At 37.4% G+C, this 23117-nt stretch overlaps 2 protein-coding genes across 5 annotated transcripts; both read left to right on the top strand.

The window, feature by feature from the left end:
* Positions 1–1420: 1420 nt before the first annotated feature.
* On the top strand, positions 1421–13914 carry TRIM13 (tripartite motif containing 13). Of its 4 annotated transcripts, none has more exons than XM_034665118.1 (3): positions 1421–1547; positions 2282–2369; positions 12321–13914. In XM_034665118.1, the coding sequence occupies exon 3, from the start codon at positions 12327–12329 to the stop codon at positions 13548–13550; it is 1224 nt and encodes a 407-aa protein (XP_034521009.1). In that variant the 5' UTR covers positions 1421–1547; positions 2282–2369; positions 12321–12326; the 3' UTR covers positions 13551–13914. The 4 variants fall into 4 exon arrangements, with proteins under 4 accessions (XP_034521009.1, XP_034521007.1, XP_034521005.1 ...); XM_034665116.1 differs by having other exon boundaries at positions 1529–1547; positions 2285–2369; XM_034665114.1 differs by lacking the exon at positions 1421–1547 and adding an exon at positions 1557–1695.
* Positions 13915–15499: 1585 nt separating this feature from the next.
* Positions 15500–21926, top strand: KCNRG (potassium channel regulator). Its single transcript, XM_002922938.4, is given in 3 exon segments — positions 15500–16529; positions 20146–20237; positions 20240–21926. Coding segments are annotated over 3 exon segments (816 nt in total). The 5' UTR covers positions 15500–15948; the 3' UTR covers positions 20383–21926.
* Positions 21927–23117: the final 1191 nt, after the last annotated feature.

Genomic DNA, 23117 nt, shown 5'->3' with positions numbered 1-23117 from the left:
TAGTAAGTATTTGCCATCAAACAGATCTAACTATATAAATATGTATTATATAATTACATTAAGGCTAACTTGTGTTTATGAGTCAACAACCTTTCACTCTTGGATCATTTTAATATTAGGCATTTAAGATGCTTTTATAAATCAGATTTTCTTGGTGTGTTTAAAAAAATAACACTAATTTAGTAGGAGACTGGGGTGCAGTTTTCAATGGCATTGACAGTTATGGTGCTATAGAAAGAAGATATACCTGGAATCTAACTTTAGAGTCTTGGCTCTACCTCTTGATTTTTATCTTGGAGAAATCACTTCATCCATTTAGTCCTCAGCAGGATGAGAATAATAATTTTCATCCCACAGTGTTTTTTATGAAGACTATAGGGCATATAGGAGCTGTTCTACAGAGGCAAAACTGGGTTTAAGGGATAGGGGCATGGCAAGGAACTAGACATCCCAGAAGGAAGTGGGGAGGGGCTTTTATGGAGTTGGAGCTAAAGACTGGTCACAGAGCCCAAGTACTATGTATGGCAGGCCTAGAATACCTCTCCTTGAAATTCTACTTCCAAAGACCAGACTTCCCTACGGGGGGTGAACTCAACCCCAGGGCATATTCTGTGATTTTGTCCTTGTTGCCCTTCCCCCAAGATTGTAAATTTTGGAGAAGCCATTCGTTCACCTTTGTATCCTTCTTGGAACCAAACAGATCATTAGTATAAGTGCTTAATGTGTTTGATATTAGACAAAGTCCCTATACAGAATAGTGACTCAGGTTAGCAACTGAATAACCATTAGCAGCATTTAAGCTAAAGCCAATTTTAAGTTCTTCCTTCTCTCCAAAGGAAAGAACAGTGGTGCTTTTCCTAAAAGAAAATCTTAAATTGAATTGGGTCGCTAGTATTCAGCCTAAAGCCCGCAAAGAAATAGGTGCAAGGTTGGGGTGGACGATAATTAACCTTATTTGGGTTGTGCTCTGGCCAGGACCCATAACTAGAACCCTGGGTTGGTCCCAACAGGAATGCCCGTCCCACCCAACCCGAGTTGTAGGGTGAAAGGCAGACAGTTGTCTCCGTCTTTCCAAGCCACTGTGGCTGTATTTCTGGTCTTGAGAGATGCAGATGAAGTGGTGTGAAGGGTTGGGCTTTTTTTTTTGTTCCTAAAAATGCAACGAACAAAAAAAAAAGTACAACAATCCAAACCCAACCATCTTGTTGCGCGCCAGCTTTCTTCCCGGGTCGCTCCACCGGGGATGGCGCCGCCTCCGGCCGCCCGCAGTCCGTCAGGCCCAGCCCACGCGTCTTAGCGAACGCCGTCAGCTTCTCAGCGCCCAGGCTCGGCGGGCGCAGCCCCTCTGGAAGGGAGAGAAGCGAGCAGCCCGGGACCCTCCCCTCTTCCAGGCGCACCGCCGGCGGTGGCAGTTATTGTTGGCGGTTGTTGACACCGGAAGGACTCCCGCCTCACCTCACCCACTGCCCCCCCCACCCCCACCCCGGGGAAAGGCGAGACCCGGGAGACGGAACAAAGGCGAAGCCCTGCCGAGGAGGCGGACCGAGGTGCCGGGAGAGGAGGGCGGTGGGGCGGGGCACGCCTGGCGCCGCGAGTCCATTTTGCTGCGGCGCTCAGCCGGTAACGCGCGGTCCCCGCGGCTGGAGGGCAGGCGGCCGCACGGCTCCGGGCCGGGCCCCTCCCGCGGCCCCCGAGGTCCGAGATAAGTACCCGCCGGGTCCCTCTCAGGGAAGGGGGGGGTGATCCTCGGACCTGCCGCGAGGCTGGGGACTTGCCCTGGCAGGACAGTGACCTGCGTGGGTGGGGGGGTGGGGGGGCTTGGCGGAGAGCTCAATTTGAGCTCCATTCCGAGCTGCTCAGCGGAAACCAGCTGAACACTGAACAAGGCGTGAGATGGAACGGCGTGCAGGGGGCGTCCGCTGGGCCCGTGCAGGGTGTCTGTGCCCCAGAAAACCTGCTCCGCTACGGATTATGCCTGGCTTCACTGCCAGCGCCTCGGTATCGCCTAGGAAAGAAAAGGCGACCATGAATCATAAATCGGAGGACTCAGCCACTTTCTGGCACTGAACCTGGGGAAGGTGCCTGGCGCCGGGGGAGGGCGCCCTAACCGGGAAGCTCCTTAGTACTGCACAAAGATCTCCAGCCATGCTCCTGGCTTTTTCACCAGGTCCTAGCACGGTGGCTCTATTTGTGCCGGACAACTGAAAAATATTGAGGGTCAAGACTGAGGATCCTTTATAAATAAATGCATAATACTCTCTTCTTTGTTCTTTCTTTGCAGTAGCTCCGTGAGAAAAAAACACAAACCTGATTGCTTTGTCCTGGGAAATAGTAACCCTGACGAATACACCTGCTGGCAGGGGACAGAGGTAAACTACAATACTTCTCCCTACGTTAAGAAACGAAAAAAGCACCCGGTTTTTTTTTAGGTACAGAACCATGCAAAATTGAACTATGTGTAGAATGTATGTGTTCCCATCCTCATGGGTGGTCTCTGTTCTTTTCATATTTTTTCAAAACTCAGAATAGATTCAATATTTGGAAAATACTTATGTAGCAATTAGTCGATATGTATTACAGTCCACAGATTTATATTGAAAAGGAAAAGAGAGGCCTTAGCATTTCTTTTTTTTAAAGATTTTTTTTTCCTTCTTCCATACCATGCTGCTAGGACTTGTACAAATACTGAGTTTTTTATACGATAGGTATTTTAAAAGCAGAATTTCATTTATATAGCCACTCCTTCTGGTAGAACTTGATGGAGCTGTTGATTAACTGGTTATATTTGTCTTACACAATGAGAAGATACATTTCTTCAGGCTCTCCTTTTCTCAAAAATACCATCTTTTTTGCACTAGCTGAGATACTGAAGCCTCCCTAGTAAGTCCTTCCATAACACCATGTTATTCTTAAAGTTCTATACATTTATGACAGCTTGGTTACCTGGTTTTACTTGTACCACAGCTATTGTTTAGATATGCCCATTTCCATGAAATGGCTTTGTACCTGCTATCCTATATAATGCTTTACCTGTTCATGAAATTGAATTTCAGGAGAGTCCGGCTCTCTTTCAGGACCTTTCTTGGTTAATATACTCAATGCTCTAAAATAACACTTTAAATGTGAATTTACATTTTTTGTATTTGTATACAACTATAATTAATCCACCTTACATTTATATGGTTTAGCAATTTACAAAACTGGCACACGTTACTTAATCTTCCCAAAAGCCATGATGATGTAGATAATGTAAAAATCCTCATTCTGTGAAGGCTAAAACTCCTGCTTGAAGTTAGGTATTCAGAGACAGGTTCAGTGCTCTGTTTCCTCTACTAGCGAGCCTGTTATAACCTAATTTGTAAAAATCATAAAATTTTAGAGGGGTATTTAGAGAGCCATGATTAAACTTCTCCATTTTATGAATGAGAACACTGAATTCTTGATCCACCTTCTGGATAGTGCTAAAAGTCTAAGAATTGGGAAACTCAGGTCCTATGCCTAGCTTGCTGTATATAATTGGGAAAGCTCCACTTCTGTGGGGGGGCGGGGGGCTCAGTTTTTTTCATTTATAAAGTTAGGTGTTTTCTAGATGGTCTCTAAGATACTTTTAGACCCAGTACATTTTATTCCTACCCCATAACTTTTATTACCATATATTCCCTATACATATTGGTTATCCTAAACACATACTAATATTAACTGCCTTAAACTGTTTTATATTTTAAATATGGGTAGGTATGGTAAAAATGTATGCCTTATTCTTGGTTTTTTACTAAACTATAAAAGTATGGTTCTGTTGTAAGATCAGGAACTGCATGGAGAAGTGGGGCACTCATACATTTTTGGTTAGAGTTCATAAATTTGTATACCCCTTCTAGAGGGAAACCTGGCAATCTTTTCAAGGTCCTTAAAAGTGCTTTCTACTCTTTGACACACCTAACAGTACACTTACAGGAATCGTCTAAGGAAATAACCAGAGCTGTGGGCTAAGACTTTTCTACAAGATGTTCATTTAAATGTTATAATGCAAAAGACATATAGCCAGTAAGAGCATCCATAAGATGAACTATCACATTTTAGAAGAATATATAATAATAGGGGAAAAACATGTGATTAAGTAAGTAAAAAATGGTGGACACAAAATTGTGTGAAGCTACCAGTTTTGTTAAAATATGTATGTACACAAACAAACAGAACACACACAAGATTGGAAGAAATAAAACAAAATAATAATGGTTATTCCTTGCTGATGTGATTATGGGTGATTTTTCCCCTGTATTTTCTGTACTCACAAATTACTTTTATAGTTTAAGAAAAACATAAAAGCTGGTTGCTTGGATAACTTCTCTAACTTCAGTATGGAGTCAACTTTCTATGTCCTTTTTATAAGGCATTTATCATACCTTTTAGAGGAACAATATCTTTGTAAATGTGCTGTATTTCTGAATTTAGGGCAGGAATTTACTTTTAGCTTATATTTCATCTTTTTATTTATTTATTTATTTATTTTTTTTTTAAAGATTTTATTTATTTATGCGACAGAGATAGACAGAGCCAGCGAGAGAGGGAACACAAGCAGGGGGAGTGGGAGAGGAAGAAGCAGGCTCACAGCGGAGGAGCCTGATATGGGGCTCGATCCCATAACGCTAGGATCATGCCCTGAGCCGAAGGCAGACGCTTAACCGCCGTGCCACCCAGGCGCCCCTATTTCATCTTTTTAAATATCATTAGGTCATTGGATTATTCATTCTTGTTATTCATTGAAGACACTGCCATCTTCATTACCTTGGCCTTGAACTCTGGATACAAGAATGGTAGTGGATGAACAGAGTGCTATGCCCACTTGTCATAACCAAATACAGGCATCCTCTGACATATAGAATAGTTTAATTCCTGTTAAGCCTTCTATAAAGCAAATTCCTATAAGCTTTAAAAAAAAATCATTTCCATTATAGATGGAGACATATTACTAAGGAAAAGTTGACTGAAAATTTTTGTTGATAGTTTATTGTCTTTCTTGTGGCATTAGTGCCACAAGTATATTCTACTGCAATAGCCTGGTTCCCCCATTATAACTCCATGGGGAGCTTTTTTATTCCCCCTGCATATTTGTGGTATTGATATGAGCATGGAGTGCCAACATAGTATATATAATATAGCCAACCAAAAAATTGCTTAAAGTTTAGCATAATTGGCTTTCTACTTGATATATTCTGTAGCTCACATTTACTTTAGAATAAGATGTATACATAATTCTACACTGAGCAAAAGGACCTTTGTTTATACTAATGACATTTCTAATAGGCATCTCAGAAGTAAGTTCTTATTAGTTGATAAGTAGTGCTTATTAGTTTATCTACAAAATGCCTATTTTCTCTTCTGTGGTATTATATATAACATAAGTAACCTCACTTATCTAGATAAATCCAGCTAGCTACCTACCAAATGTTAGACTCTGATAGTACTTTCTGAAAGCTGGCATTAACCTGAAATACAGATTTAGATGATGTCGGAAACTTTTTAATAGATACCATCCAATAGAGATTGCCAAATTTATGGTTGTAAAAGAAGACAAGTGGTTTTAGGGGTAAAAATTTACATCTTCATTAAACCCACTTACATGTATTTGAGAGAAAAGAGACCAGACATTTCTGGTTTGACCTTTCCAGAAGTCATTAGTTCCAACTTAACTTAGTTGGAACTCTTAACAGATAAATATCTGAATCTGGTTGGTACTATAGAAGGAGAATAATTTAGTCTATATGTATGTTTTCCTCAAATTCAGACTCATTCGAATGGATTTCATCTGGGTGGCAGAGAATGGGCTTCAATACTGTTTGGAAATCACACAGACTTCTGTGGGGTTTTTTGTTGCTAAATTTAAAATAATTTTTTTAAGTAATCTCTAGATCGAATTTACGACCTTGAGGATCAAGAGTTGCATGCTCGGGGCGCCTGGGTGGCACAGCGGTTAAGCGTCTGCCTTCGGCTCAGGGCGTGATCCCGGCGTTATGGGATCGAGCCCCACGTCAGGCTCCTCTGCTNCCCGGCGTTATGGGATCGAGCCCCACGTCGGGCTCCTCCGCTATGAGCCTGCTTCTTCCTCTCCCACTCCCCCTGCTTGTGTTCCCTTTCTCGCTGGCTGTCTCTCTGTCGAATAAATAAATAAAATCTTTAAAAAAAAAAAAAAAGAGTTGCATGCTCTACTGACTGAGGTAATTATCAAGAGACACAAGGAAAAGATGAAAGGGAAAGAAAGGTAAGTAAGGTGAAGAGGCAGGTAGGGGATAAAGAAAGAATAGGAGGAAATCAAAAGATTGTACACCTTGACATGGGGAGTATGATGAGTTAAGAGAATAAACAAAGGAAAGAGTCAAGGCAAAATAGTGGTTCAGAAAAGAGAATGAAGGAAGGGAAAAACCCATGTTTTTGAGTGCTCTGGACTAACTAGTAAGGGTAAAGACCTGGTTTTTATGTTTTTGAGAATGTTACCATAGTCCAAAACCTCTGTGAAATTGCTGAATAGGTGGGTCTTCCTGGCTGATGGACCTTTTGTTCTAGCTTTATTTTGTCCTACTTATCAGGAATCCTACTAGAAATATCCTGTGGGAAATTTTAACTACTAATTCTAGGATAATGCCAGAACATGGAAGTTTCTTATTGTCTTATGTTGACACATAAATAACTTTTATATTGTGTTTGTAGAGCCACATAACAATTAGACAAGCTATTTTAGACACTATATATGATATATCTTCATAGTCCTTTTTTGAGATTCTTAAACTCACTTTATCCTGTTTTGGTCATATAAATTATGGAACAGTCTCTAAAAGCCAGAATAAATTATAAGAACACATTGATATGGAGCACTTAAAACAAATATTTTATAAATAATTTTCATACATTATGACTTTTAAAACAGGTATATAATGAGGAAACTGTAATATGTATATGTGGTTTGTCAAAGGCCACTGTCTAAGAACCAGACAAGTATGTCAGCCTCCTCATAGGCGTGGATCCAGAGATTCTCAGTAATACATTTTTTNCATAGGCGTGGATCCAGAGATTTTCAGTAATACATTTTTTATTTTATAAAAGATAAAACAATACTATAGCAGATCAAACTCTTGTAAAGCTTATCATACTTAGCTAATAATGCTTCTGAAGTTTTGCTTTTTAAGCTCAATACGGTTTTCCTTTTTTTTTTTTTTTAAAGATTTATTTATTTGACAGACAGAGACAGCCAGAGAGAGAGGGAACACAAGCAGGGGGAGTAGGAGAGGAAGAAGCAGGCTCCCAGCTGAGGAGCCTGATGCGGGGCTCGATCCCGTAACGCTGGGATCACACCCTGAGCCGAAGGCAGACGCTTAATGACTGAGCCACCCAGGCACCCCTCAGTATGGTTTTCTTATAATTGGTCTCTCTTTTTAGTTTTTTCCTCAATTTTTTTATTGTAAAAATTTTCAGATATACAGAAAATTTGAAAAATACTACAATAAATATCCTTACATCCTCTACCTAGATTCAGTAACTTGACCCTAAGTTTCAAAAAAGCATTACTAGTGGATCTCCTACTAGCAGAATACAGTATACTACTTGAAAATAAGATTAATATGCTAAGAGGAAGTTCTTAAAAAAAAAAAAAGTGATCCCTTTTATTCCAAGCATTGTTTCAGGAAAGATTGATGGCTCCCAGTTTAGTTGAGGTTTTTATAATTTAGTTTTGTCTGTGAAGTGTGTTTCAGTATTTGCTATGTAGTTTCTTATTAGGTATCTACTTTGGAATTCCTGAATCCAAAGATGCCTCAAAGCAGGATGGAAATTTGATTTAAATCCTTAAGATACAAAGTATTATTAACTTTTCTTTTTGTTCTCTAATGGGATTTGGAAGGAAATCATGGGTGATATCTTGAACAACTTTATATTCCTGCCAGTTAAATTCAGAGGCTTAATAGGAAAGTTGCTTTGTTTTTTTATTAAAATTAACTTTTGTTTAAGAGTCAATAAATGAGCACCTTTTGCATTATAACATTTTGAGTTGATCATTTAAAAACAAGGGACTTGTAGGAGAGAGAAGTCTAATACACATATATAGGTTTTGCTTCTATTTTAAGATTACTTTCCTTTATAAGTATTGACTTTTCCATTTTTAATATTCTGGTTATCATGTTTCAATTTCCATTTGTAGAGACTTGTTGCTATATACCCACTTGAGGTAGGCTTGATGAAGCAGTTTTCATAGTCTACCTTGAGTGCAGATATCATGAATATTTGCCTAAAAGTAAATCTGTGGTGGTGTTATACAGCTATGCATTTGTCGAAACTCATAGAACTGTATACCAAAAAGAGTGAATTTCATTGTATGTAAATTAAAAGTATATTTAAAAATACACATATGGCAGGAAAATGAGGTTGAAAATGAGAGGTGGTAGACAATTAGGTATATATTTACTACTTTGTTGGTATAAAACTTGGGAAAGTTCTAATTGGTGGGTAAAACCAATTTTTGTGCTTCAAAATTTAGATTTTCTTGGTTTTCAGAAACACATTCAAAGGAAAAAAATGAATCTTGGAAATGTGTTTGCTATTGTACACTGAATTTGACAGTGCTTAAGTTGAAATTTTATTACTGGAGAGCAATAATTTTGTTCACATAAAGTTTCTTGACTTCTATATTGGTAAAGAAAATTAGCTGTAGAAAAGAGGGGATATGTTCTTTAGTTCCTACAAAGGAGTTTGTTTTATTGACTTCTCCAGATTTTTATGTGCTAGCCATACTTAAAGAAAAGGATCTACGAGTTCCTTTACTGCAAAATATACTCTTCACTTGGTGAGCCTAAAACCTTATTAATTATGTATTTTCCTTTAAAACTTGAGGCAACAAACTTTCTGTGGTTTTTTGGATTCGGCTGTCTCAGTTTTCTCTAAAAGCTGGCTGTGGAAGCGGTCACATTAATTTGGTCAGAGAAAGTTTTGAGTATAAAGAGAAGAAAAAATGTTTAGCTTTTAAAGTTAACAGAAATAGGAATCTTTATTATTTTTTTTAAAGATTTTATTTATTTATTTGATAGAGATAGAGACAGCCAGTGAGAGGGAACACAAGCAGGGGGAGTGGGAGAGGAAGAAGCAGGCTCCCAGCAGAGGAGCCTGATGTGGGGCTCGATCCCAGGGTCCTGGGTTCACGCCCTGAGCTGAAGGCAGACGCTTAACGAGCCACCCAGGTGCCCCAGAAATAAGAATCTTTAAATTATAAACCAAAATTTGTAAGCTGCATCACTAAAAATGGAACTGGATCCACCATAATTTTGATGCAAATTTTTATTTTTTAAAAAAAGAGAGAGAAAGAGCACTAGGGGAGGAGCAGAGGAGCAGAGGAAGAGGGAAGTAAGCAGATTTCCTACTGAGCAAGCAGCCTCAAGCCTGGCTTGATCCCAGGACCCTGAGGTCATGATCTGAGCCGAAATCAAAAGAGTCAGTCACTTAACCAACTGAACCACCCAGGTGCCCCTTGATGCAAATTTTTTAAAAAGGGACTTTCTAAATAGTTTTTTCCTCTGGTTCATTTTCAGAACTATAAGGTGATTATGGCTTTGGGATGACTGTTTACTACTAAATTTTCCTGTGTGTGTCATTTTCCTGTTTATTTTTCATACTTGATTGCCTTAAAATTCTTTTTGGCCCCTATTGCAGTATGTATTTCAGTTTTCCTCAAAGTTTCCCTTTGCCTTGGGTGCCCATTTTTTCCCTTTGCATCCCAACCACTTGGTATTCTTTGTTTTCCCTCTTACTTACTTAATATGCTTGGATAGGATTCTCTGGAAATATTCCTTGCAAGAATGAGTAAATTAGTTTACTTTATTGAATGCTGCCCCCTCTTACTTTCCTGTTTCTACTACCTTCTCCAAAATCTAGTTTTAGCATAGAATTCTTAGGTGAAAGAGGACAAAGAGCAGTGGAGATAATAAAATATAAAACCAGGACTAAGGTAGGAGGATCATCAAAAGTTTTCCTTCTTTGTTCTAGATTCAGAATTTTTTTAAAGATTTTATTTATTTATTTGACAGACAGAAAGAGAGAGCAAGCACAAGCAGGGGCAGCAGCAGAGGGAGTTGGACAGCAGACTCTCCACCAAGCAGGGAGCGTGATGCCGGGCTCCATCCCAGGTTCCTGGGATTATGACCTGAGCTGAAGGGAGACACTTAACTGACTGAGCCACCTGGCACCCCTAGAGGCAGAATGTTTTACAGTTGCTTCATAACTTCTCTCAGGGAGCACACTAACCCGTCTTTATAGCCATTCTCCTCCCAGTGCTTTTAAAAGTTTTTATGATTTCTTATGTCACGAGAGATTGTTCAGAAAGATCAGCTTATCATATGACATTAAATTTGACAGAATAATCTTTGCTTTAATTCTGCATATAATTTTATTATAATTTATTATACATATATCTCTCACTACTTAATGTAAAGCCATAAACGAATTAGCCTTACAAACTCAGCTTATTTTTTAAATACTATTTATCTTCTAGATTCTAGCTCTAATTGTGATTCTTAAAATTACTGCTAAAATTTATTTACTTATTTTTGATTATAAGATGGTCTATAGATTATTAGACCCTATCTTATTTATTCGTTTGGTGGTATCATGACATAATTTGTCCCTCAGTAAGCCAAAGAGGACATAGTTAGCACTATATTTGGTTTTAAAACTTTAGGGTTAGAAGTTTTAAAATGTACATTTTAAAATAATAAACTTGAACTGAGAAATGGTATTCTCTAGATCAGGAATCTCAAATTTTTTTGTCTTAGGACAACTTCACACTCTTAAAAACTGAGGATCCTAAGAGTTTTTGTTTACATATGTACTGTATGTAGATATTTATTATATTGGAAATTAAAACAAAAAATTTAAGATATTCACTTAAAATAAAGATAAACCTATAACAATAAACCTATTACATGTTAACATAAATAATTTGTATGAAAAATAACATTTTCAAAACAGTTGTGAGAGGAGTGGCATTGCTTTACATATTTATAGATCCCTTTAATGAATTGCTATTAATAGATTATAACTGGAGTCTTTTATCTGTCCCTGCATTATACTTTTATCATTGGTGAGAAATACCATTTGATTTCCTTGAAGTGAAGGGATTATTTTGTTCATTTTTGAGAAGATGTCTGCTTTACCTAAGTCTGAATAGCCAGTTTTTCATTTATTCTTTAAATAAAAATTGTGTTCGATAAGAAGAAAGCAGCTGGTTCAGATTGTAACTCAATCACGTATGCGCTTTTTCTCCAGACAATATCTGTTGGGTGCCGCAGAAATGCTTTGTTTACTTCCCTTTTTTATCACTCAAAATATTAAAAAGGCATGTACGCACTGATCAAGATCTAAAAAAATGAATAATTTTGGCTGCTTCATAAAGAACATTCTTCAATGAGGCTGGCTACCCCCACCTGCATCGTGGGTGTGTGGTAATGAAGAATACAGTAACTTGTAGTACAGTTTGGTGCTGCCTTTGCCTTGTTTGATTCCTGCTAAGGCTCCAGCAGTGTCTACTCACCATTGCTTTTACAGTGCAATTGTCAATATGGTGCCAAAAGCAAATATCTCAGTATTACTGTGAAAAAAGTATTGAGGTTCACAAATGACTTGAAGAGTCTTAGGAACACCAGATTTCTGCCCACATTTTGAGAATTGATGCACACTAGACAGTTTTGGTGGCTTAAAAGAAAACTTCATTTAATTCTCTGAAGAATGAATTGCAACTCTCAGGTTTTTACTTACTATTTTAATAATTGTAATCTTGCTTTTGAAATAGAAAAATTTGCCAGTTTTTAATAAAAGCCTGCACAAGATGCATGCTTGAATTTATATTTCTATGCTTCTTTCTTTTAAATAGCATACCATTTTATAATTGTGGGCCCAGACTAAAGAGCTCATTCTATTCAGACACTGAGTAGCTTTGTTTCTGACAGCTAGTAGTCAGCTTTCTGTTTTAAAACAATCAGTTGGGTCCTGCTGGCTCAACTTGCAGTTGTCCTAGACCTAACCCTATCTCAGCCAAAGACTGTTGTTGGAAAGCCCACACAAAGGCCTTGTGTACAGGGAGTCCTGCTAATAAGGAGTGTGTTCCAGTCCCAGCAGATTAAATCTGCTTTGGTGTGCATTCCCTTCCCAAATTTCTCACTCATTTCCTTTGTTTGCCTGGTTATTTCAGTGAGAGATCATTTTTAATGCCTCTGAAGATAGTTTCTTCTGATTATTACATAGTGGAGGGGATTACTGGGGTTAAAATTTTTCTTTCTCTATGGTAGGATGTGATGGAGCTGCTTGAAGAAGATCTCACGTGCCCAATTTGTTGCAGTCTGTTTGATGATCCTCGAGTTTTGCCTTGCTCACACAACTTTTGCAAAAAATGCTTAGAAGGGATCTTAGAGGGGACTGTGCGGAATTCCTTGTGGAGATCCTCTCCATTCAAGTGCCCTACATGCCGTAAAGAAACTTCAGCTACCGGAGTCAATAGCCTGCAGGTTAATTACTCCCTGAAGGGTATTGTGGAAAAGTATAACAAGATCAAGATCTCTCCCAAAATGCCAGTGTGCAAAGGACACTTGGGGCAGCCTCTCAACATTTTCTGCCTGACTGATATGCAGCTGATTTGTGGGATCTGTGCTACTCGTGGTGACCATACCAAGCATGTCTTCTGTTCTATCGAAGATGCCTATGCTCAGGAAAGAGATGCCTTTGAGTCCCTCTTCCAGACCTTTGAGACCTGGCGTCGGGGAGATGCTCTTTCTCGCTTGGATACCTTGGAAACTAGCAAAAGGAAATCTCTACAGTTACTGACTAAAGATTCAGATAAAGTAAAGGAGTTTTTTGAGAAGTTACAACATACATTAGATCAAAAGAAGAATGAAATCCTGTCTGACTTTGAGACCATGAAACTTGCAGTTATGCAAGCCTATGACCCAGAGATAAACAAACTCAACACCATCTTGCAGGAACAACGAATGGCTTTTAACATTGCTGAGGCTTTCAAAGACGTGTCAGAACCCATCATATTTCTGCAACAGATGCAGGAGTTCAGAGAGAAAATAAAAGTAATCAAGGAAACTCCTTTACCTCCCTCTAATTTGCCCACAAGCCCTTTAATGAAGAACTTTGATACCAGTCAGTGGGAAGACATAAAACTAGTAGATGTGGATAAACTTTCTTTGCCTCAAGACACTGGCACATTCATTAGCAAGATTCCCTGGAGCTTTTATCAGTTATTTGTGGTAGTCATTCTGCTTAGCTTTCTTATTTTCTTTGGTCCCACTATATTCCTAGAAGGGTCTTTATTTGATGAATTCACAAGTTGGAAAGACCATCTCTCAAACTTCAGTTCCTATCTGACTAAATCAGCTGATTTTGTAGAACAATCAATGTTTTACTGGGAACAGGTGATAGATGGGTTTTTCATTTTCAGTGAAAGATTTAAGAATTTTACTTTGGTGGTGCTGAACAATGTGGCAGAATTTGTGTGCAAATACAAACTATTATAAAATCTGTTGCAAGTGTATAGTTCTCTGTCTTTTGTTAGAAATTTGTTAAAGAGCTGAGTGGTAGTTCAGATTTGGTTAAAATTTCAGATATTTTACTGCAGAAGTATTCCTTTCAAAAATAATGTCCTATACGTGTTCAAATTAGGTAGCATAAAGATAAATGTGGGATTTAATAGTAAGTCCTGAACCCTCCATCCGTTTTAAAGAGTGCTTTTGTAATACGCTTCCTACCCCCACCCAGTATTGGTTGTGTTTATGCTATGGAAAAGAGGTGAAAGAGCACAGGATCTAATATTGTGTAAATGAGGTAGTGTAACAGTGATTGTTCATTTAAGCATGTAATAAAGACTACTCTTATAAAGCAGCTTTTTTGGAGACTGGACATTCTTTTAAAAAAAAGGAAAGATATGGGTGAGTTGGACTTCAAATTTCTCTAGATTTGGATTTCTAAATTTTACTTTTTTTGCTAAAATGTACATTTCAGGTAAATAAAAAGTGGCATTTGTAATAAGTTTGCATTTTTAGGAGGGTGGAGATTTCAGCTTGCCTTTTTCTCCTTCGGTTTTATAAATTTATCACCAAAGAATTCAAAGGAAATGTTAGGTGGCTGTGCAAGCAAAAGGCATAGGTTAAAAAAAAAATTCTAACACATGGCAAGAACAGGAAATGGGAAAGCCTTCTTTTTACTGGCAGCTAAGTGTTGTGTTGTTCCAAAGTATCGTGGCAACTGTACAACCAAACCAATCTACCGACTTGCTTAACATCTTTTTAAAGAGTAGTAAGGTTAGGTTAATTTGACAATATATGGAACAATCTTTCAGCTATTATAAAGTGCAAAGTAATCAGCTAAAAACTAATATTTTTTAACTAACTAGAATTTAAATAAAAACTTAAAAAAATAGCAATACATACATACATACATACTTTTGGGGGAAAAATAAAACACTAATGCTCACATGAGATAAAGATGTCCTACCTCCCACAGTTTTTTTTTTTTTTAAGAGAACTAGGTAGTTTTTTTTTTTTTTTTTAAATTTATTTGAGAGAGAACAAAAGCAAGGAGGAGAGGCAGAGGGAGAAGCAGACTCCTCACTGAGCATAGAGCCCGTTGCAGGGCTCAATCCTAGGACCCTGGGATCATGACTTGAGCTGAAGGCTGATGCTTAAAGGACTGAGCCGCCCAGGTGCCCCCCAACTCCCACGGATTAAAAATACTTCATTTTTTTCATCTTGCTTAGAATCCAGATGAAAAGAAGCAATCTCATCCTAGAACTGCTCTCTAGTCCCTTATTTCTGTCATGGAACAAGACATTCCTTGAAAAGCCCAGAGTGTCTTTACCCCGACCTTTAATTTGGTTGAGAGGAGGCAACTAAATTTAAAATACAGAAGAATTCAGCTATGGGAATAAGAGTCAAATTAAACTGCTAGTTGAGGTAATGCCTGTTTCATCCATAACTGACAATTCACAATTTAGCCACTAAATTGCTAAAGCATTCATAAATTATGATAATATTTCTCTGTAAATCTTAACTTCTGCCATTGACAACTCATTGTAGATAAGAAGTCTGGGGAAAGCGGAATGCTTTTCTGCTCCTGGTATTTTTTTTTAATTTTTTAAATCTTTAAATCTTTTTTTAAAGATTATTTATTTGAGAGAGAGGGAGCAAGAGAGAGAGAGAGAAAGAGCACAAGCGGGGGAAGGGGCACAGGGAGAAGGAGAAGCAGACTCCCCACTGAGCAGGGAGCCCAACGTGGGGCTTGATCCCAGGACNGTGTCCCCCGTCTCGCTGGCTGTCTCTATCTCTGTCAAATAAATAAATAAAATCTTAAAAAAAAAAAAAGATTATTTATTTGAGAGAGAGGGAGCAAGAGAGAGAGAGAGAAAGAGCACAAGCGGGGGGAGGGGCACAGGGAGAAGGAGAAGCAGACTCCCCACTGAGCAGGGAGCCCAACGTGGGGCTTGATCCCAGGACCCCTGGATCATGACCTGAGCTGAAGGCAGATGCTTAACGGACTGAGCCACCCAGGCACCCCTCCCAGTACTTTTATTAAAATAGAGATTTACAATAGGTTTTCATGGATCATTTTTTTTTTAATGGAATACAGGAAAGGGATCTACCTGACATGTATCCTTAGAAATACTGGCAGTTTTTCTTAAACAATCCAGTTCCTCATCTGTTGCTTTTTCATTCTGTATACTGCAAGTTCCTAAGCAACTCAAATTTGCAAACACAGCTATGGATACACTATTTGCTTTACAGTAGTTATGTGGGAATCTAGGTCTTGGTTTTTGTTATTTTCCCCTCCCCTCCATTTCTTAATCATATATAACTAGCAACATTTATGGCTAGAGGTTGATTTACAAGTCTGTAGCCTCTAGTTTGAAGCAAGACAAGGATGAGTAGTCAGGAATTGGTCACTTTGAATGTGGGAGGGAAGATATTCACAACAAGGTTTTCTACCATAAGGCAGTTTCCTGCTTGTCAGTTGACAAGAATGATAGATGGCAGAGACAAAGAATTCAATATGATTGGTGGCCAGATTTTTGTGGACAGAGATGGTGTTCTATTTAGTTTCATCTTAGATTTTTTGAGAACTCACCAGCTTTTACTACCCACTGACTTTTCAGACCATCTTAGGCTTCAGAGAGAGGCTCTTTTCTATGAACTGGATCCTCTGGTTGATCTCTTAAACCAAGAACACCTGCTACAGCCAAGACCTGCTATTGTGGAGGTGCATTTCGTAAGCCGAAACACTCGAGCTTTTTTCAGGGTGTTTGGCTCTTGCAGCAAAACAATTGAGAGGCTAACTGGGAGGATTACAGTGTTTATAGAGCAACCTTTAGCACTGACCTGGAGTCATAACTCTTTCCCTCCTCAGATGACCTTACTTCCACTGCCTCCACAAACACCTTCTTACCATGACCTGGTTTTCCAGTGTGGCTCTGACAGAACTACTGATAACCAAACTGGAGTCAGGTATTTTGTACTTTGAAGCATCTCTCTTCTAAATCAGTTCCTCATGTTTCCCCTCAAAACTGAAAGTTTCTCATGGTTGAAACTTTTCTTGGAAAAAATTATTACTCAAATGTTTTGGGGGTAATAAGTAGAGTTGGATAGAATGATCAGATAATTATTGTCCAAACTGGACTATTTTTCAGAGTGAAAGGGTATTGTTATTATGTGGAACAATAGGAATAAACCAAGACTGTCCAGGGAAAACTGGAACTATGGTCATTCAAGTTGTAAGAGGAAATAATTTTATAGATTATGTTCCATTGCTAGTGAATTTGGCTTAGGACTGAGACAACGCCTTTTTTCCCCCAAGAGATTGTTTTAGTGGCTGGCATACAGTAAAGTCTCAGTAGTTTCTCCTGATTTCCTTACACTCTATGTGTATTTGTTCTTTTAGTCTTTATGATTTGACTACTGATTTTCCTCCATCTCACTTTATTTTTAAACGCCATTAAGGCAGATATATCCCATAGCAAATTTGATATCCTATTACATCTTTGGCACTCTTAGACAACTCAAAATATTGGGATAGGCTGTCAGTAATGTTAAGGATAGTTGCTCCTGAGTCAATTATTCACTTTCTCCCCGTGTTGTTCTTGGCTGAACACTAAGGCTGATTTCTACTCTTCTGTCAGGGACACTTTTTTTTCTCCTTAAAAATGTCTTAATGCTGTCCCATCATTATTTTAATAACTGTGAAAGCTGGCTTTAATTTTCAGGAGGAAAAAAAATAGTCTGCATATGTTCTTTACTGATACTATTTAAAATGTTTTTTGGGGAAGAGAAAAGGTAGACATAGTTTGTGGTATTTTCTTGACTTCAGCAGTTGCCATCAGGAACTATCAATGTTTGCCTCTCCTACAACACACCCCTTTGTTCTACCGACCAACTGAAGAACACTGGGCAGTATGACAATTCTTCAGTTTCTACACTTAATAATTTCCTGCCCTCCCAAAAAAGGTTGAAATGTCACTTTGGGAAAAGGGAGCCAGTTAAATTAATAGGCTGACTGTGAAGAGAACTTAAGACCCTACCTTTATCTCAAAGTGTTTTAAGGTATCTCTGTATACACCTTTCTTTTCACTAGTGGGGCACTAACATGAATAATTCAGAAGGGAAAACTATTAGCTTTTTTAAAAAATTGATTTAATGATTAAAGATCTTTGAGGATCCCTTAAAAAAAAAAGATAGAAACCCCAGGAAAAATTGTACAATTAATTTTAAGAAGAAACATGAAAAGTAAAAAGATCCCGGAAATACCAAACACTTTAAAATCTATGCATGTGGAGAAAATAATTGAAAAAATATGCTGAAAAACAAGACTAAAAACTAAGGTTGGAATATTCTTGTATGTACAGTGTCAAGTGTTTTCACCTTTGCTAAGTGTTTGTGTTTTAGAAATAGTACAAATTTTTTTCATCTTAATGTGAGAAGGGCATTATATTTAAACTTCCAAAATAGATATTCCAAAACCAGAGGCTCTTTTAATAACTAATTTTTTTCATCATCAAATGGTATTCTTTTCATTTGCTGGAAGTTCAGAATTTTTTTCCATTTCATAAGTGTTTATGATTTTTTTCTATCATACCAATTTCAAAGTAGAGATGGAGAACCTGAGTAAGGGGACATTACTGGGATTTTGGGTGACTAGATGAAAACTCTGGCCCTGAAAGGCCCACCTTAGGTACATAACTGCCTGGCTAGCCATCACTTTTATTTCTTGCTCACTCCCTGTTCTGAATCATCCATTCAGATGTTTTTTGAAGGTGGGAAGTGGAGGAGTAAGCCTGGATGGCTCCTAAGAGTCTGGTGTATCATCCAGCTGTTCAGCATGTTCTTGTTAATCTAGCAGATTGCTCAGTTACTATCTCTCAAGTTCACAGTATGAGAAATACTTGGCTTGATCTTGCAGAAGACCATTCATATGATACCACATTATCAAGCTCAAGTTATGGTCATAGGATTCTAGAGTCTCTTTGGTAGCTAGCCTTTATTCTATCTGACCTTTCCTTTTTAAATGGGATCAAATGGGAAAGTGTAGTTGCCTTTTAAATTTTTGAAATAAGTTTTGATTTTCTATTTCTCAATGTGTTCTTCTATCCTTTTTTTCTGCCTTAAAATCTTTCATTTCTTAATTTGACCTCTCAGGGAATCAAGTACTATGGCTCAGTGATTTATTGCAAGTGCTTGGTAATACCTACTATGTATTATTTGTATCTTAATGTGAGATGTGCTATAACTTCTCTTCTCTTTGACAAATGTTTCTAGGCTACACAATCAAAATCTGGGGTTTGGGACTAGATGGAATGATCTAATGTGAAAAATATGCTGTATCAAACAAACATTTTTTGATATGTACTTTGTACTTCTATAAATCTTACAGTATTTTCTTTGCCTAAAATTAATTTCTAAACATGAGCTACAATAACCACTCTATTTTAATCATAATTAAAAGGAGGCAAAGGATGTCCTAAAGGCTCTTTATATGCCATAAAACTACAGAGAATTTAGGTGCTATGTGGAAGTAATTTAAGTTAATCTTTTTTTTTTTTTTAAAGATTTTATTTATTTATGCGACAGAGATAGAGACAGCCAGCGAGAGAGGGAACACAAGCAGGGGGAGTGGGAGAGGAAGAAGCAGGCTCATAGCGGAAGAGCCTGATGTGGGGCTCAATCCCATAACGCCGGGATCACGCCCTGAGCCAAAGGCAGACACTTAACCGCTGTGCCACTCAGGCGCCCCTAAGTTAATCTTTTCTTCACATCTCATAAACAAATGGTGAGAGGACTCAAAGACATAAAAATATCCTTGATGGTATTTAAAGGGGGTAATATAGCTATATCTATGTAGACATGTTGACATTATTAAAACTAACATACAGCCAATCTGAAAAGTTCAGGTTGGCATTTTTCTTGAACTATATGTATTGGTTCTATAGAATATCCTAGGAAATACAAACATTTGTCATTTTGACTCCAGAGGCCTTTTGACCCCATGCTTTACTCTTTAACAATGGATAGTTATTGAGTAAAAATTGACAATAAAATCTTGACATTTTTTATCTGCACAATTGTACCTGAAAAAATGCATTTGATAGAAATAAGTCACAAAAGAAAAAAATTGTAATGTCAGTATTAATAATGGGTAGAATTAGATCTAGGGGGAAGCTAAATATATAAAATATTCATTAAAATGATTAAGTCAATTCATTTAGTTAAGCTGATTAAAATGAGATTTAGTAAACTGAAAACAAAAATTAGAAATAGTTAAATTATATAAAAAATTAAGCTAATTTGCTTGATCAAATTGTTTGCTCCAGAAAATAATTTCTCAATGAAAATTCATCAGTGTTGGTTATATTCCTAAATGTGGATTTAAGTGACTTTGGAGATCACAAGAAGGTCTCTATTTTCAGCACCCTGAAATTACTAATTTGGATTTATAAACAAAGTCTTAAAAAAAAATCTGATAAAAAATGGTATGATGCCTTTATTTGAGGTTATAAGTCAACTTGATGTGTTTAGTTTTGCTAGTTATTAAAGGGATGCTTTATAATCAAACATGTGTTGTGTGTCCTAGGTATGTTTCTATAAAACCTGATAACCGAAAATTGGCCAATGGAACTAATGTCCTCGGCTTACTAATCGACGCTTTATTAATGGAAGGCTTCCACTTAGCGCCAGAACATTATCCTCTGAAGACAAAAGTGAATGCTATTGGTTTGAAAGGATAAAAAGGCCTGAAGCTCTTACCATGAACAAAACATTGAAACCAGAGACTACCATCACGTCAGAGCAATCTCAGAAAAAGAAATGAGGTTCTCTGTTCTCTTTTAAAGTAAAGAGAAATTGCCATTTTCTTGTTTGGAAATTCCATATTTATGGCATGTATGTTAGTCATATATGTACTCATCTTAACTTTTGGTCTTGTCTCCTAGTGCGCCATCTCTGGCAACCATACCTCAACAGTGCTTTAAGCCACACTAACTGCTTGCTGCTCTCTAAATAACACTGTGCACTTGGTGCTCTGGCATATGCTCCTTCTACCTTCAATGCCTCCTTCCCTTTCTTTTCTTCATGAACACTTACACAGCTCTTAAGAATGGGTTCTGGAATCAGACTGCTTGATTTCAAATCCGAACTTAAACAATTACTACCTATATGACTTGGGCAAGTCATTTAAGCTCTCTGTGCCTCAACTTCTTTATCTATCAAATGGGGATAATGTTATCTCCTTCTAGGATATGTGAAAATAACAGGAGATGATGTAAAGTACTCAATACACTGTCTGGCACATGGTAGACAAGTAACTGTTAGTGATGGCAATGATGAAGAAAAAAACTGGTAGCCTGCTTTCAATTGTACCTCTTCTGTGAGGCATTTGTTCCCTTTTTTCCCCAGGCATATTAATCAGCTTTTTTCTCTGTATAGACTTATATGCCATCATAAAAACAAACTTTTTTCACTTGACTGTGAGCTCAATTCACTCAAAAGTTTTAACAATACTATGTGTCAAGCACTACTAAACATTTGGTAAGAGGAATAATAACTGTTACTAATTAGCACCTACATTCAGTGAAAAGCTTCTGAATAACCTCTCCTAACATTTAAAATATACATATACTATGACTTAGTGATTCCTCTTGTAGGAATTCCTTATATATATGTGTCATTTTGAGCACTAGGATAAACATCTAGAAAAGGAAACATTATGTCAAAGAGCACCAAACACACAGCAGGGTTAAAAACGTGCACGGAAGCAGTTGAGTACCTTTTTAAAAAGTACAAATTAATTCATTAAAAGACGTACATTAAACATTTGTTAGACACCATACTAGGTTTTCAGAATTAAAAAATTAGTAAGACAAAAATTCTTATTCTCAAAGAGCTCACATTCAAGAGAGAAAGTACATCATCATAACAGGATAAGATTAGAAATAAACTCAAGTTCATCAATAGGGAATGGGTAAATTATGGTTCACACAATGAAATACTATGTAGTCCTTAAAAAAGAATAGGGCAACAGTTTACAAACTAAGGAAAGATTGTCAAATATTTATAAGTGGAAAAAAAGCAAAGAGCAGAACAATATATAAAGTGGGAAAATAGATTTCCCTTGTGTGTGTATGTGTATGTGTGTGTAGTTTCCATTTGTGGGAACATACTCATTTTCTTATACATGCATAGAATTTTCAGCAAAGATACGGGTCACCTATGTAGAAGGCAACAAGGTGAGTGGGGTTTAGGTGTGGAAGGAAGACTTACTTTCACTAGATCAGAGTAGATATATTATCTATTTAAAAAAAGGGAAAGGAAGAAGATACACCTGAAAGACTGTGTGTATGTGTGTGGGGGAAGCGATTTTAGGGGGACTATAATGGCATAGTATGGCCTATTATCTTATACTGATACAAATGTTAATCTACTACCTTTCCTGTGAAAGCCCTCCACTTAGTAAAGAATTTGCATTCCATAAATTTCTACCAATTAAAGATTTGTGTACTAGGTTGTAGAGAAGAAATAAATATTTTTAAAATTTCCCAACAGTATCTCAACAGGTTATGTATAATGTAGAAGCCAAATACTTCAAGATTAGTAATGTCAAGTTTAGCAGTTGAAAAAATGACCCAGATAAGTGAAAAAGCCCTATGAATAAGTATTTTGTTTTTGGTGGCACTTATCCCCTTTTTCCTCCAAAAAAGCCAATTTAGTTATTTTAGTGTGTCATCTTAATTTTGGGGATGATGAGTTTGGTTCCCTTGCTAGCACCATGTTCTAGGGCGCAGTATTTCTATTCTGGTAAGTTTTTGACATTTTGTGATTTAACTAGTTGGATATAGTTGGCATGGTTATATATGCAACACTGTTTAATTCTGTAGAGAGCTTTGCTGATAAGATTATTAAAAAAACTGATAACTGGTTAAAAAATGCTGAAACAAAAAATATTGTAACAGGTTGGCAAATAATAAGACAGGAAATGTTTAAACTACTGTTAAGGGGCGCCTGGGTGGCTCAGTTGTTTAAGTGTCTGCCTTCAGCTCAGGTCATGATCCCAGGGTCCTAGGATGGAGTCCCGCATTGGACTCTTTGCTCAGTGGGGAGCCTGCCTCTCCCTCTGCCTGCTGCTCCCCCTGCTTGTGCTCTCTCTCTCAAATAGATAATATCTTTAAAAATAATTACTGTTAATATGTTCTCAGTCATTCATATTTGCACAAAACTACTTTGAGTTGAGAAATAAAATATTCTTTTTAATGTGCTAATAGAAACATGTTACCTATGGAGACATAATATATATGACATTCATTTATTCATTCAATAAATATTTATTGACATCTACTGTGTGCCAAATACTATTTTAGACATCGGAGATACTGCAAGGAACAAAACAATGCCTTCCCTTCTAGGGTTTTTTCACAAAAACAATTCATAACATTGACAATGGGTTCAATTAGAATAACAAGCATTATTAATAAATAGTTTCTCAAAAGTTATGAGTTCACAGTGCAGAGGTTTTTAGAAGGAGACAGAAGATTCCAATTTTAAAATATTATT

Source organism: Ailuropoda melanoleuca, chromosome 7, assembly GCF_002007445.2.
Source record: "Ailuropoda melanoleuca isolate Jingjing chromosome 7, ASM200744v2, whole genome shotgun sequence".
NCBI lineage: Eukaryota > Metazoa > Chordata > Mammalia > Carnivora > Ursidae > Ailuropoda > Ailuropoda melanoleuca.
This window is presented reverse-complemented; position numbering and strand designations above follow the sequence as displayed.

Excerpts from the sequence above, each read along its gene's own strand:
- TRIM13 (XM_034665118.1), top strand. The coding sequence starts at position 12,327 with ATGGAGCTGCTTGAAGAAGATCTCACGTGCCCAATTTGTTGCAGTCTG.